Here is a 16688-nt window from a genome sequence, read left to right on the forward strand (position 1 = left end):
AACTTGAGATCTACAGCTTCGAGGTAGTCAAAGGATTTTATATACCTTGGTACCGCCATAAACAAAACGAATGACATCAGTTTTGAAATTCGGAGAAGGATTGTGATGGCCAACCGATGCTACTATGGTCTGAGTAAGCACCTTCCGCCAGACCAAACTCACACTTTACAAGACGCTGATACTACCCGTGCTGTTATACGGATCTGAAGCATGGGTACTTACGCAAGCAGATGAGGCAGCTCTTGGAGTGTTTGAGAGAAAATTTCTTTGAAAGATTTGTGGGCCGATCTGCGTTGACGGTGAATATCGCCGTCGAATCAACCATAAGTTGTACCAGCTATTCTCGGACATCGACATTGTTAGACATATTGAGCTGCAGCGACTACGTTGGCTAGGTCATGTTGTGAGAATGGATAAAGATGCCCCAGCCCAGAAGGCATATAAAAGCGAACCAGCTGATGATGGTTCACGCAGAAGGGGAAGGCCAAGAATAGGTTGGAAAGATCAAGTCGAAGACAAAATCGCCAAAAATGGTTTTTCAAATTGGAAAAACTGCACAAAAGAACGACGCGCCTGGAAATTTTTTTTTTAAGCTCGGCTTATGGAACGAAAGTTCTGTCACAAGCCAGCTAAGTAAGTAAGTATATAAGGCGTGGATTTGTTAAATAATTTTTTTCGAGGACCTATATAAGGATGGGGATTTTTGAAATAATTTTTTCGGGGACCTATGTGATCGGGAATTTTTTAAATAAGTTTTTTTCGGGGCCCATGTGGATTTTCGATCAGTAAATCACAACCATTCAGATATTATTTTTCTCTTCATCCTTTATTTATAACCATACTCCTGATACTGCTCATAATCATTTTCATATTTCTCAAATATCTGAATCCACTGTTCGCCAAACGATCGTTGCGACGATTTCAAAGTTCCACCATAGCATTCGGGCAAACATTCCGTTGATATGTAACGATGTAATGCTGGAATATCCGTACCATGAAAATGCACAATATCGTACATATTCGGATTGATAAATGGTTTTGTAATCGCATACACGATATCGAATATTTTCGGATTATTTATAATATGATAGCCCCGCAAACGTACACCCATGCCATCCTGAAGATATTGAATTATACGAATGGCAATCGCGGGTGTAAACAATAGGACCTGGGACAGCGTTAGACCCTCAACATCGAGAAGTATGACAATGCCGTTAATTTGAGTTTCCTGTTCGCAACGGAAGTATTCCATCTGAAGGATAAAGGCTTGCACCAAATTTTCTTTGTTGAATTTTTCCTGAAGCCAATATTCTGTTTTCGAAAAAAGAGAGGAGAATGTCAGAGAGTTTTTGTAGGATGCTAGAATTGAGACCGGGACCTACTCCCCTGCAAAATTATGTACAGACGCCGTCCGAACTGATCTCGCTTTGGATACATGGAACCATTGTTGCCGCACAGCGACTCCCTAATGGTGGACAATTTTAAATCCTTACACATATCCGGAAATTTACGGCGATAATTATAATATTTTTTTATCTGAAAATCGAGAAGAAAAATTAAATTAAAGCATTTTGATTGAAGTTTAAATACCTTTTCCAAGGCTGCTTCGGGCTCAAAACGTGCCAGTCTCAGGAAACTCATTAGCCACAAATCATTATCCAAGGGGCAGCGGAGATTGGTTTCAGCTGTAAGAAAATAATTTTTGTATTAAAAAAATATTTAAAAAATCCCCGATACATAATTTTTCTGTGAAAATTAATTCAATTTGCCGAATTGAAAAGAAGCTGGAGGATGGGAATTATGAAGGTTGGCGTATCCAGATGAGAAGTGTTCGAAGTGGCGTTGTATAAAAAGCTGCTGGGATTAAAAATGAAAGAAAATGGCAACATGTCACAACATCTGAATGAATTTGTTAAAATTTCAGAAAAATTGGCTGAAATTGGGATACCGATCCAGGAGGAGTTGTTAAGTATCATTCTTCTGACAAGCCTTCCAAGACAGAAATGCTTAGAGTACGTAGGTACCTACCTTGCGGTCTTTTTATCTTTTATGAGGTACCAGTCGATTACACGTATTTGGGCGCGATCGCATCCTTTTATGGGTCAGGCACCCAGTTGTAATGCAACTCCACACCGAGCCACAGCTCTACCCGCGATTTGGATATAAACCACCTCCAGAGCGATGCTCCCCGAAGATCCAACACCAACTGACAGGCTAGAACCGCAGACCTAGGGGCCCTGACACCCGTGCTACCAAAACCTTCGGTCAGGTTTATAACCGAACCTATTACCAGTAGAACCGCAAACAGTTCGAGACTGGTCACTCACAGACTATAGTCTCTGTCCTGCTTCATATCCAAAGCTACTACCATTAGGACTAACATGCAGGCTCTCTACAATGAAACAATCGCTGAAAGGGAATACAAAGCAATCTCACGATATTGATAGCCAACATGCATAGCACCCCTCCCAACAATTTCTCCACAAGCCTGCTAGTCCGGGAATGGCCCCCACAGACTAACCTCTGCACGTTTCCGTAACCGAAACTACTACCATTTGAACTAATAACTGCAGGCTCTTCACAATGGAATGACCATTAAGAGAGGATGAAAACAGATGCAAAAACCAACACCTCTCGATTCCCACACCGTCTCCATCATCGCCCAACAATCATTCCACAAATAAATTCCAAGGTAAGGGATGCGGAAAGGAACAATTCAAAGGGAAAGAAAGTACGAGTGCGGCAAAGCAAATTCTGGAAGTCATACACAGTGATGTTTGTGGTCCGATCGGATGTCCATCATCACTTGGAGGTTCTAAATATTTCTTAACTTTCATAGATGATAAATCTCGGAGAATTTTCATATATTTTTTGAAGTCAAAGGATGAAGTTTTTGGAAAATTTCAAGAATTTCGAATGCAAGTTGAGAGACAAACCTTCTTGCCGGTTTGTCTCTCAACTCAAGGTACTTCGTAGTGACAACGGTGGTGGAAGTTTAACGAGTATCTAAAGAACAATGGTATTCAAAGACAGTTAACCGTCCTTTATAGTCCTCAGAAAAACGGAGTGGCAGAACGTGCCAATAGAACTCTAGTCGAAATAGCGAGAACTATGATGTTGCATGCAGATGTGGATGACAATTTATGGGCAGAAGCAATAATGACTGCAGCTTATTTGCGAAACAGATGTCCCACAAAAAAATCTTAAAGATAAGACGCCCTATGAAGTATGGCATGGAAAGAAACCTAATGTAAGTCATTTCCGAACATTTGGTTCTTATTGTGTAGCTCTGAATAAAACTCATAAGCAAAAGTTCGAAAAGAGGAGAGAAGAAGACATTATGGTGGGTTATTCCTTAGTCTTAAAAGCCTATAGACTATATGATGCAAAACAAAGAAAGACGATTGAAAGAAGAGATGTTATTTTCGACGAAGAATCATTTCAAGTAGACGACAAGGAAATGCCAGTGGTAGATTGTTTTAAATTTTATTTGAAGAAAAAATCAAACTGGTCCAAATTTAAATAGCTATGGCAGTCAACAGGAAAACGTCGATCGGCAGTTGCAAGATATTTTAGAATACGAGAGTAACTATGAACATTTTGGTACAGCGACGGAAAATTCGACAATCCGACGATCAAGAAGAGGTATCACGAAAGGGACCTGGAAGACCAAGGATAATGCGAACAGGAATGCCCGGAAGACTCAAAAAGGGTAGTAAAAACGTAAAGAAATGGCAAAATGCAATGGAAATGGACGCCTCCGAACCATAGTATGCTAAGTAGACTTAGCATGTTTTAAAGTTCTTTACGTTTTTAGATACTACGGTCCTTAATTTAAATTCACTAAAATTTTGGAAATCCGATGATTCCCAAACCAAAGTTATAAGCAAAAATGTACTTAGCATGGCACGTACGATTAAAGAAACTGCCATACTTTGAAAGCTTCTACTGAAAAACTCACTTTTCAGACTTAGCATACTATGGTTCGGAGGCGTCGATATATCTTAATTCTTTAAAACAAACAAGACTTGCGTAGAGGTCGAACATCCCCCGGAAGTGGAAATCAATTTCCTGTAAATGAGTGTTTGCACTGAAACGAAAAAAGCATGGGAAGGTGGAAAGGTATAAGGCTCGTTTGGTAGCGAAGGGATGTAGCCAAAGATATGGGATCGACTACAACTAGAGACATTCTCTCCAGTGGTAAGATATGCTACTTTAAGAATGCTATTGGCTATTTCAGTTCAAGAAGAAATGTACTTGCACCAAGTTGACGTAACGACGGCTTACCTTAATAGCGAATTGCATGAAGACGTGTGCATGGTACCCCCCAAAGGTTAAGAAGGTAAATTTTTGAAAAGGGCAATTTATCGATTAAAACAATCAGGGCGAACATGGAATGAAAAATTAGATACAGTTTTGAATAATTTTGGATTTAAATCATGCGAAAATGAGCCATGTTTGTAGCAGAAGAATTCGATATCAGCGAAGAATATTCTACATTATCTGGCGAGAACTGCGAATTATAAGTTGATATATAAAACTGGCCAGAAAAGTGTATATGGATATGTGGATGCTGATTGGGGGAAATCATATACAGATTGATAGAAAATCATATACAGAATGTATATATATTTTGTCTCAATGATTGTCCTATATCCTGGGAGAAATAAGAGACAAAGCAGACACAGAAGTTTAACGAGCAAATGTCCATGGAAAAGGTTTATAAAGTCAGTTCATTGAAAGTAGGAGATTTCGTAGTAATAAAGAATGTAGACGCAACAATAGGAGTTAACAAAAATCTTCCGCCAAAATTTAAGGTTCCTTATGTCATAAACAAGGTGCTGCCAAATGATAGATGCGTAGTCAAAGACATCGAAAAATGTCAGATCACCCAAATGTCTTATGATGGAGTGATCGAAGCTTGTAACATAAGATTGTGGAAGACGGATGAACCGGATGAAAGGACCCAGAGCTGCTCTGACCCACAGTGTACATAGCGTATATATTTTAGCATAAGTCAAATGACATGTACGTAGTCAAAGACATCGAAAATTGTCAGATCACCCAAATTCCTTGTGATGGAATGATCGAAGCTTGTAACATAAAATTGTGGAAGACGGATGAAAGGACCCAGAGCTGCTTTGACCCACAGTGTACATAGCGTATATATTTTAGCATAAGTAGTTTAAGTATTTTGCATACTCATATCAAATATATTAATTTCTAGTATAAGTAATTTAATCTACTCCAACATGATAGATTTATATATTGTGTGTGTTTGACCTAAGTAGGCTTTGAAATGAAATATTGTGAAATTTTCAAGCTATGTAAATAATAACTGTAAACTAGTTCACTGTGAATACCAAAATACATTAGATCATTGAAATACAACTATGTAAAAATACTAGATTTATATAATGGAAGATGAATAAAAAACCCCGGCCTTATATTGGCCTCGAAAAAAAATTAATTAAAAAATCCTCGACCTTATATAGGTTTCGAAAAAAAAGTATTTAAAAAATCCCTACCTTTCAGCAATGTACGTAATCCTTTAATTCCTTTTTCAACATTTTCTGGCGTTTCATTTAGCTCTTCTTTGGCCACCTTTTTGGCTTGTTCCGATGGCTCATTGTAATCCAATTTGAAAAGAAATCCATCGTATTGAAATTGTGGTCCATTATTTGGTATTTTATACATTTTTTTAATTTATTAATTTTTTTTAATATTTATTTTCCTGTTACAAAAATTCAGGACTTCATTTGAGTTATTGATTTTATATTTTTTTGTTTATTACCTAAGCCCGAAATACGTGGCGCCTCTTTCGACTTTTAATACCGATTAATTTCTATATAGTTTTTAAAAATCTTTCTTATACTTTTCCCATTGTCAGAATGATTTATAATTTTCATTTGGAATGAATTCTGTTTCAATTAGTATTTGAATTTACTTAATAAATATGTATTATGAAAATTATTGTTTAAGTATATGCAAAAGCAAGGGAACGGGAGTTTTTCTGTGAATAGGGTTTCCAAACTCGTGAAAAAATGGGACACACTAGGTCAAAAAAATATTATTAGAAAAAATCCCCTTTGAGAAAGAAAGCAGGCATGATCCTGAAGCTTCCAAAGCTTCATACTGTTGCTTCAACAAACATCCTTCAGTTCTTACAGTTCTTTTCTCTACATAGAGTAAAATAAATGTAGAATATTCAGACAGCCCCAGCTCTTCTGTATAAGAAATAATAAGACACGGTGCTATCGACCGTTCTCATTTTTTTGTAAATTATTTATCCTTAGGTTCCATTTAAACTACTCTTGCTTAGCCTAATCTCAAACACAAAATACTTGTCAGTAAACATACTTACTTACTTAGCTGGCCTGTGACAGAACTTTCGTTCCATAAGCCGAGCTTAGAAAAGATTTCCAGGCGCGTCGGTCTTTTACGCAGTTTTTCCAATTTGAAATACCATTTTCGGCGTTGTAGTCTTCGACTCTATCTTTCCAACGTATTCTTGGCCTTCCCCTTCTGCGTAAACTACCAGCTGTTTCGCTTTTATATGCCTTCTGGGCTGGGGCATCTTCATCCATTCTTACAACATGACCTAGCCAACGTAGTCGCTGCAATGTCGGAGAATAGCTGGTACAACTCATGGTGCATTCGACGGCGATATTCACCGACAACGCAGATAGGCCCACATATCTTTCGGATAATTTTTCTTTTAAACACCCCAAGAGCTGCCTCATCTGCTGGCGCAAGTACCCATGTACTTCAGATCCCTATAACTGCATGGGTAGTATCAGCGTCTTGTAAAGTGTGAGTTTGGTCTGGCGGGAGGTGGGCTTGTTTCTAAACTGCTTACTTAGATCATAGTAGCAGTTGTTGGCCATCACAATCCTTCTCCGAATTTCAAAACTGATGTCATACGTTTTATTTATGGCGGTAACAAGGTATATCAAATCTTTAACTACCACGAAGCTGTAGTTATCAAGTTCCACAGTTGGTCTCAGTCTACTGGACGAATTGCGCGTTGATACCATCAGCTTAGTCTTCTCGCCGTTTAATGCCAGATCCACTTTGGCAGACTTCTTCTCAATTTGTTCAAAGATGGCTGTTACCGCTCGCAATTTTCTACTCATTGTATCGATGTCATCGACGTAGGCGAGTAACATGTTTTGTTTGGTGTACAGTGTGCCATATCTGTTCACCTTTACGTCTCGCATGACATTTTCCCACAGGATGTTAAACAGGTCACACCACAAACTGTCACCTTGTCTGAATCCTCGTTCGGTATTAAAAGGGCTCCGAGAGGTCCTTTCCGACTTTAACTGCTGATCTTGTGCCTGTTAAAGTTATCCTGCATAGGCGAATTAATTTTGCAGGAATACCAAACGCAGACATGGCTTTATACACCTCTTAACGGATAGGGCTGCCGAATGCGGCTTTATAGTCAACAAATAGACTGAATGTGTCGATGTGTTTTTCGTGGGGTTTTTTACAGGATTTGGCGCAGAGTGAAAATCTGGTCAATGGTGGATTTGCCAGGTCTGAAGCCACATTGGTAAGGTCCAATAATCTCGTTGACCATTGGCTTCAGTCGTTCACACAGCACACTGGATAGCACTTTATATGGGATGGAAAGGATACTTATTCCTCTATAGTTGGCACATATCATCTTGTCTCGTTTTTTGTGCACGGAACACAGGATCCTGAGGTTTCAATCATTGGACATGCATTCCTCTAGCCAAATTGTACTAATCATCTGGTGCATGCTCCTTACCAGCATCTGACCATCAGTCTTGAATAGTTCGGCTTGTAACTGCTTTATTATTCTTCAGTCGATTGATTGCTATTCTGACTTCATCTTGTCTGGGTGGTATACACTCTATACCATCATCTATTATTGGTTCTGGGGTATCCTTTTCACGGCAACTATTTGATACCAGAAGTTTTTCAAAATGCTCCTTCCAGATCCTCAGCACGCTGTCTGTATCTGTCACCAGGTTTCCTTCTTCAGCTCTACAGGAGGATGTGCCTGAACCAAAACTTTCGGTTTAATGTTTTACCCGTTGGTAGAATTTTCGAACTTCATTCTGACTCCTGTACATCTCGATTTGCTCACGTTTTCTTGCTCTTTCTTCTTTTTTCTGAAAATACGTTTCTCCTCTCTCCTTTTCTCCCGATAGTTCTCCATCACATTACGTGTTCCTACTGTCTTTAGCGTTGCCCTATATGCTGCGTTTTTCATATCAGTAGCATTACGACACTCCTGATCGTACCACGGATTTCTTGATGATGGGCTTTGGTACCCAAGTGTTGCTTTTGCTGCAGTTTATAGGGAGTGCCATTGTGCTTCTATATTATTATCAGGACAAGGGGTGCTTTCGTCAAGCAGTTGGGTAAGTTGAGCAGAGTAGGCTTCTGCTACCTGTTGTGTTTGCAGCTTTTCGACGTCGAGTTTCCGTGTTACATAAAATCACACCTTTGCTGCTACATTAAGACGGGTGCATAGCTTGGCTGTGACAAGGTAATGGTCCGAATCGATATTCGTTCCCCGGATCGATCGGACGTCTAAAACACTGGATGAATGCCTTCCGTCTATCATAACATGATCGATTTGATTTCTCGTTGTTCGATCGGGAGAAATCCAAGTGGCCTTGAGTATATCGAAATGCTTGAATCTGGTGCTGCTAACCGCCATGTTTTTTGCTGCTGCGAAGTCAATCAACCTCATGCCGCGTTGTCTGATGTTTCTTCATGGAGGCTGAATTTACCGACTGTGGGGTTATTTTCACTTCCGATTTTTGCATTAAAATCTCCTAGGAGAATTTTAATGTCATGCCTAGGGCAACGATCATATGCCGTTTCTAGGCGCTTGTAAAATATGTCTTTGGTCTGTTTATCTTTATCTTCGGTCGGAGCATGGGCGCAGATGAGACTGATGTAGAAGAACTTCGCTTTTATACGAATTATAGCAATTCGCTCCGTCTACTGGAGTGAATCTGGAGACGAGGTCTTTTATTCTCCTGTGAACCATAAATCCGCAGCGAAATTCATGTTTCGTTGCATGGCAGCTATAATACAAGGCGGCGTAATCATCTGATTTCAACGTATATATATGTATATATATATATGGGCAGTATTGCCAATTTTTTAACATAGCTGAAGCGGAGCTTCAACCCTTTATAACTCGAGAACTACTTAAGTATATGAAAAAAAGTGAATAGTTTTGGGTTAATTGATCTGTCGTTGCAAACTGCTCATGATATTGACCTCCAAACTTTATTTTGGTGGAAGCTGTGTCTACTTTAATGTAAAAAAATGTGTAAAAACAGGTTGAGGCGAACCAATTTTTTTATGTTCTCTATCGATTTGTGACTAAGCCACTCATTGCACGGTCTTCGTGTCAAAATAAAACTAGAAGCAAACAAAATGGGGACTACGCTCCTTATGTATCATTTTTCAAAATTTTAACTGCATCTAGCTTTAAATGATGCTGACATTTTGAAGCTCGATTTTGAGTGTTTTTTCAATTTTACTTCTAGCTTTAATACGCAAACAGGAATTTATAAAAATCGGTTATAGGATTATTGTAGTCGCGAATCTGCGTAATTTGATATGTATTTTGTGTATGTAGTATGTACAGCTTTAGAGTAATACTCATCCGAAGGTGCGAATTTTGTGCGATCAAATTTCTAAAAAACCTATTTTTCGGGCCAAATTTTTAGATCTGTCAACTGAATGATATGGGTACCCGCGATCAATAAGGTTTTTTACGTTTCGGATGATATAAAATCTTCTTCGTGAAAATCCATCTACTAGAACGGCGGTAACTGGCCTTCCAAAAACACGAAATTTGGCAAAAAATATTTTTGAAAATATCGCGGATTTAATTGCGTTTTCTGTGGATCATTTCCGCTTCTATAAATGACCTCATACGGATTTTTATCTTTTTCGAAAAGAGAACTTTAAAAACTTCAGCCGAAAGAGAGATGTACCCAATTTATCTCAAAAATAGTGTGAGCTGGCACATCCATGGTTCTTATTGGACCACATTGAAATCGGTATAGATTGATGTATTTTTTTAGGGTGCACATCGAAATCGGATGCGCGTTAATGACATATGGAGTTTTCGGAAATTATTCGCATTTTACGATTTTTTGGGTACTTCAATGTAACGTGTGGCACATCTTAGCCGTCAAATGAAATTTCGCAAAATATATATGGATTGGAAGATAAACTTCAGTACTTACTGGAAACCACATGCGCATCAAATGATTTTGAGAATTACGCGATTTAGACGTAATATATCTCAAAAATAGTGTGAGCTGGCACATCCATGGTTCTTAATGGACCACATTGAAATCGGTATAGATCGATGTATTTTTTTAGGGTGCACACCGAAATCGGATGCGCGTTAATGGCATATGGAGTTTTCGGAAATTATTCGCGTTTTACGATTTTTTGGGTACTTCAATGTAACGTGCGGCACATCTTAGCCGTCAAATGAAATTTCGCAAAATATATATGGATTGGAAGATAAACTTCAGTACTTCCCGGAAACCGCATGCGCATTAAATGATTCTGAGAATTACGCGATTTACACGCAATTTAAAATGTATATTTCATAATATTATTTTATTCTAAGATTAATTCCTATTTACATATGTATATAATTCTAAGATTTATCGGAAGGGTCTTGATATAATCCGCAAGGCGTATACTTATACACAAAAAGTGATTATTATTATATATGTCAATTTTTCGGCGAAATTCGGGTAAAATAGCAGAATAACACCAACATTTTTTTCTGAAATTTCTTGTATACAATTCAAAAAATAAATATGATGACATTATATTTTCGAACCAAAAACAAATATTTTTCCTCAATATCTTGTTTTGTTGTCGCTTTGATTTAGAAACCGCTACACGGACTTGTGTGATTTTGATATAATTTGATTCACCATCGTATTTAGATTATGTAGATATTTTTAAATTAATTTTTAGGTGTGTGTATGTCATAAATATAATGAAAATATTGATGTAATATGCTTTATTTTTTTATTTTTCTCATATTTCGCGAATATGTGCAACTATATCCTGGTTATTATAATATATTCATATTCTTATTTTACGGAAGAAGATATATATCAACGTTTTTGGTCAATATAATAAACGGCCTAATTTTAAGATTTTTTTCTTATACCCAAAATAACTTTTGCGCGCATCAACCAAAAATTTGATCGCGAACGGTTTAGAACATTTTTCTCTATATGTGTACCAAAAATCATTGATGTGCCACAAAAACAAAAAAGCTGATTTTTTGAAAATGGAATATTAAAAAATTATATATATATTAATATATATTAATATATAGTATTAAGTCTTCGAATGTGTTGGAAACTCACAAATTAATTCAAAATTATTTCAAAATGTCATGTGACAATAAATGTGTATACGATTTCAAAACTACAATCTGATTTACATATATATTTTTATATAGATTGCTCATTTAGAGGCCAATAGCATATTATCGCCTTCCGCAATTCTTCTAAGAATTACTTGGGTATAAACCAAGACCACTGGATATTATGTATTGGCCAAGTCATAGTTGGAGATTTTTATGCTTTTGAAAGGGGTAAAGCAGAACTGCCGCATCAAGTTTATAAAAGTTCCACAGTTCTATGTTATCAGTGATGGGCCCGAATATTCTTCATAGATACCTTAGGCATTTGTTTATGAAGACTTGCAGCTTTTGTGAAATGTATTTTCCGAAAAAAGAAGAAAGAGCAAGAAAAACGTGAGCGTGAGCAAATCGAGATGTACAGGAGTCAGAATGAAGTCCGAAAATTCAACCAACGGGTAAAACACCAAACCGAAGGCTTTGGTGCAGGCACATCCTTCTGTAGAGATAAAGAAGGAAACCTGGTGATAGATACAGACAGCGTGCTGAGGATATGGAAGGAGCATTTTGAAAAACTTCCGGTATCAAATAGTGGAAGTGAAGTGGATACCCAAGAACCAATAATAGATGACAATATAGAATGTATACCACCTAGCCAAGATGAGGTCAGAATGAGGCAATCAATCGGCTGAAGAATAATAAAGCAGCAGGTGCCGATGGCTTAAAAGCCGAACTATTCAAGACTGGTGGTCAGATGCTGGTAAGGAGCATGCACCAGCTGATTAGTACAATTTGGCTAGAAGAATGCATGATGCCCAATGATTGGAGGAACCTCAGCATCCTGTGTCCCGTGCACAAAAAGCAGACAAGACGATATGTGCCAACTATAGAGGAATAAGTCTCCTTCCCATCGCATATAAAGTGCTATCCGGCGTACTGTGTGAACGACTGAAGCCCATGGTCAATGACATTATTGGACCATGCCAATGTGGCTTCAGACCTGACACCATCCACCATTGACCAGATTTTCACTCTGCGCCAAATCCTGGAAAAGAAACCCACGAAAAACACATCGACACATTTCACCTATTCATCGACTATAAAGCCGCCCTATCCGTTCAGAGGTGTTTAAAGCCATGTCTGCGTTTGGCATTCCTGCAAAATTAATTCGGCTATGCAGGATAACTTTAACAGGCACAGGCAGGTTAACTTTAACAGGTTAACGTCGGAAAGGACCTCTCGGAGCCCTTTAATACCGAACGAGGATTCAGAAAAGGTGATCTTTTTAACATCCTGCTAGAAAAGGTCATACGAGACGCAAAGGTAAACAGAAATGGCACTTTGTACACCAAACAACACATGTTACTCGTCTACGCCGATGACATCGACATAATGGGTCGAACATTGAGAGAGCGGTAACAGCCACCTTTGAACAAATTGAGAAGGAGTCTACCAAAGTGGGTCTGGCAGTTGAACGGCGAGAAGACCAAGCTGATGGTATCAACGCGCAAGACGTCCACTAGACTCGGACCAACTGTGGAACTTGAGAACTACAGCTTCGAGGTAGCCAAAATTTTAAATACCGCTTGGTACCGCCATAAATAAAACGAATGACACCAGTTTTGAAATTCGGAGAAGGATAGTGATGGCCAACCGATGCTACTATTCAATCAGGCCAAACAAACAACTCAAAATCAAGGCCACATCCCGCCAGACCAAACTCACACTCTACAAGACGCTGATACTACCAGTGCTGTTATACGGATCTGAAGCATGGGTACTTACGCAAGCAAATGAGGCAGCTCTTGTAGTATTTGAGAGAAAAATTCTCCGAAAGATCTGTGGGCCGATCTGCGTTGTCGGTGAATATCGCCGTCGAATGAACCATGAGTTGTACCAGCTATTCTCGGACATCGACATTGTTAGACGAATTGAGCTGCAGCGACTACGTTAGCTAGGTCATGTTGTAAGAATGGATGAAGATGCCCCAGCCCAGAAGGCATATAAATGCGAAACAGCTGATGGTTCACGCAGAAGGGGAGGGGCAAGAATACGTTAGAAAGATAGAGTCGAAGACAATATCGCCGAAAATGGTCTTTCCAATTGGAAAAACTGCGCAAAAGACCGACGCGCCTGGAAATCTTTTCCTAGCTCGGCTTATGGAACGAAAGTTCTGTCACAAGCCAGCTAAGTAAGTAAGCAAGAATCTTGATTTTTTTTTTAAGAATTTCATTTACTGATCCGTGAATAAAATTATTTTAGAAAAAATCTTCAGAATTCAAATTTAAAATCCAAAATATACATACGTATATTTCATTTTGCTTTGTAACCATATTTCAAATTATTTTCAAAATCATCTTCAAATTCGGACATCATCTGATATAGTTGTGGTCCATAATTCAACTCCAGTTCCATTGTACCACCATAACATTGCGGCAAACAATCCGCTGATATAAATCTATGTAAAGACGACATATCCGAACCATGGAAATGGGTACGTTTCGATAATTTTTTACTCAGAAATGGTCGCACCAAATTAAATATTTTATGAAAGATGACCGGTTCATTGATGAAATGAAGATCCTTGGGACGGAATGATGCTCCATCACGATATGATTCGACATTACGTTTTGAATAGTGGGGGGTAAATTGCATTGCCTGTTCCATGGTGAGGCCAGCCAGGTCGGTTATGGCAATCATACCATTTATCTGGGAGTTAGGTTCCATGCGACAAAATTCATGACACAAAGCGGCGGCGAGGAAAAACTCATCCTTGTGGACTTTTTTGTGATTCCAATATTCTGAAATTCGGAGAGAAATATGGAGAGGGTATTATATTCATATTTTGGTTGAGAGTTTCTTGGAATATATACTTCCTGATCTCATCAAGATTATTCGCCTTCCATATTGATCTCTTTTTGGCAGTACTAAAATGGAGCTCATCTCAAAAACATGCTTCACTCGTAGAGGAGTGCCGATTTTGAAGACATCTGAATATCGCTGGCGGTATTTGTAATAGGTTTTTATCTGTGGAGGAAAAAAGAAAGGGATTAAAACATATTTTTCAAGGGTACATCCAAGGCGTGGATTTTTTAAAATTATTTTTTCAAAGGTAGTAAAGAAGATAGTACAACAGGTTATGGGAACGGGACACTCTGATGGACAAGTAATCACTGCATAAGACCCAGAAAACTCTGAAGAAATCTCTGTGTGTGAGTGAGTTCGGAAAATAAATAACCAGGAAATCTCGCCAGACTGTGTGTCATTGCAAAGATGAGTTATTTATAGAACATCGTGAAATTGTTCGAGAACAATTCGATTCCTGGAGGATGCAAATGAAGTCGGTGTTGATTCATCAAGAGTTATGGGATGCGTGCAAGAGACAGAGAGTGAAAAAAATGCCGTATGAAAGAAGAAAGATGAGAAGGCAATGGCTTCAATTGTCCTCAATGTCACATCCGTGCAGCTATCCTACATCAAATCATTTAAAACGGCACAAGAAGCGTGGACGAATTTGGAGGATATTCATCGACCAAAGGATATTCATCGCCCAAAGTAACTGCCTATTGGCCTAACTCACAGTGGCTGAGCCACAGGCGGATATGCGCCCACAAGCGCGAGACCGAAGCCCCTACCAGTTCGACGCAAATCCAGGCTGGTATCCCAAAACAAAATATACGACAGCATCAAGAACCGCAAGTGGCAAGGTAACCCCCAGACACAGGCAGTGACAACGCCGAACAAATACACAAAACACATACAATTAACATGCTGTCCTCACAGACTGCAAAAAGGGCCCAAAGGACCGCGGCATCACGACACAATCAATTAACAAAACTGCCCTTACGGACAGCCTACACTACATCCACAAGACGAGTTAATCTCATGAAGTAGAAACCGCGAACTACTTTACTAAGCACAAACAACCGCAGGCAGCACGCTCACCACCAACAACCGCCGATAACCGCACCAAAACCAGCACCCACCGCCACCCGGTGCACCAACCCACCACCAACCGACTAAGCCCACCTGCAAGGGGGCTACGCACGTCAACCACCTCCACTAAGTGCTATCCTTCTCCTAAATACTTCACGAGCAATACTACTTAAACAACTAAAGGTCCGATCGTCTTCAAGAGCCCTACAGAAATCCCACCACGCCCCTCCATTCGATATATCCATACTTGCTAAATGTCTAATGTCATCATAGTAACAGTATTCCGTAAGTATATGCCTCCAGTCCTCAATCATCCCGCACCCACATAAATTCGTCTGGGACAGGCCTCTTTTATGCAGAAACGCATTGATAGAACCACACCCAGTACTTATGCCGAAGCGAAAGTCTGGCCGTTCACTGTTCGTCCACCTTGTCCTTCAACTATCAACAGCACAGTCCCGAAGGATAGTGCTGTACCGCCTACTCTCCCCATTCACCAAATCAGAAGGCCTGAGCCAATCATCCTCATGCAACTGCAAGCCACGCTTAAGCTTATACATGATAGCCCTACATCTCACTTCAAGATCAAGCGGCGCGGCGCCAAGCCGCAATTGCAACGCCTGTGTGGAAACAGTGCTACACACTGGCAAGCATGCTAACATGACGACCCGCTGACACGAAAGGAGCTTCTTCTGCCCAAAGACAGACGAGGCTTTTATGTACCATATAGGTGCACCATAAGTTGCGCAGGCAACAAAAAGCCCACCATATATAATACGCACAGAACGCCCACTCAAGCCCCAATCTGTCCGCAAAACACGCCTGATGGTCCCAACGACCATTGTCAGCTTCTCCTTCAACCGACCGAAGTGTGGAAGAAAATTCAAACGCTCTGACACCGTTATCCCGAGATATTTAACAGTACACGAATGCCTTATGCCGCGTTTACCAGCTCGAATGCAGGGAGGACGGATGGGTGCCAAAGCGACCAGTGAGAAAGGTGTCCTTGTTTAAGCAGCTTTTGGCCGAGGCAGGGATAGAGCTTGGTGAGGATTTGTTGGTCATCATGGTATTAGCCAGTCTTCCTACCTCATTTGAGAAATTCGTTGTTGCGTTGGAGTCCAGAGATGAGTTGCCAAAGCTGAATGCATTTTAAAGTAAAATTGGCAGAAGAAAGTGAACGCAGAAAATCATCAGAAAGTATGCGTGATGATCGTTCAGAAATGGTTTTTAGGGCTCACAACAACAACAAGAAAGACAGTGAAGTCCGTGGACAACGGCGAATTTCAGAACAAGAAGGAAATCGTGGCTATGACAAAGCTTGCCGATGATACTGTCACTAAGACGAAAA

The 16688-nt window shown here is 39.5% G+C and overlaps 1 protein-coding gene across 1 annotated transcript; it reads right to left on the minus strand.

Annotated features, from left to right (window-relative positions):
- Positions 1–826: 826 nt before the first annotated feature.
- Positions 827–5697, minus strand: LOC133325510 (alpha-tocopherol transfer protein-like). Its single transcript, XM_061534254.1, has 4 exons — positions 5529–5697; positions 1591–1685; positions 1383–1536; positions 827–1311 (listed from the first exon to the last, which is right to left on the minus strand). The coding sequence occupies exons 1-4, from the start codon at positions 5695–5697 to the stop codon at positions 827–829; spliced, it is 903 nt and encodes a 300-aa protein (XP_061390238.1).
- Between the last annotated feature and the right edge of the window lie 10991 nt (positions 5698–16688).

The sequence above is a fragment of the Musca vetustissima genome, unplaced genomic scaffold (assembly GCF_032173495.1).
Source record: "Musca vetustissima isolate MV318-11 ecotype Yass unplaced genomic scaffold, APGP_CSIRO_Mvet_v1 utg10917, whole genome shotgun sequence".
Lineage (NCBI taxonomy): Eukaryota > Metazoa > Arthropoda > Insecta > Diptera > Muscidae > Musca > Musca vetustissima.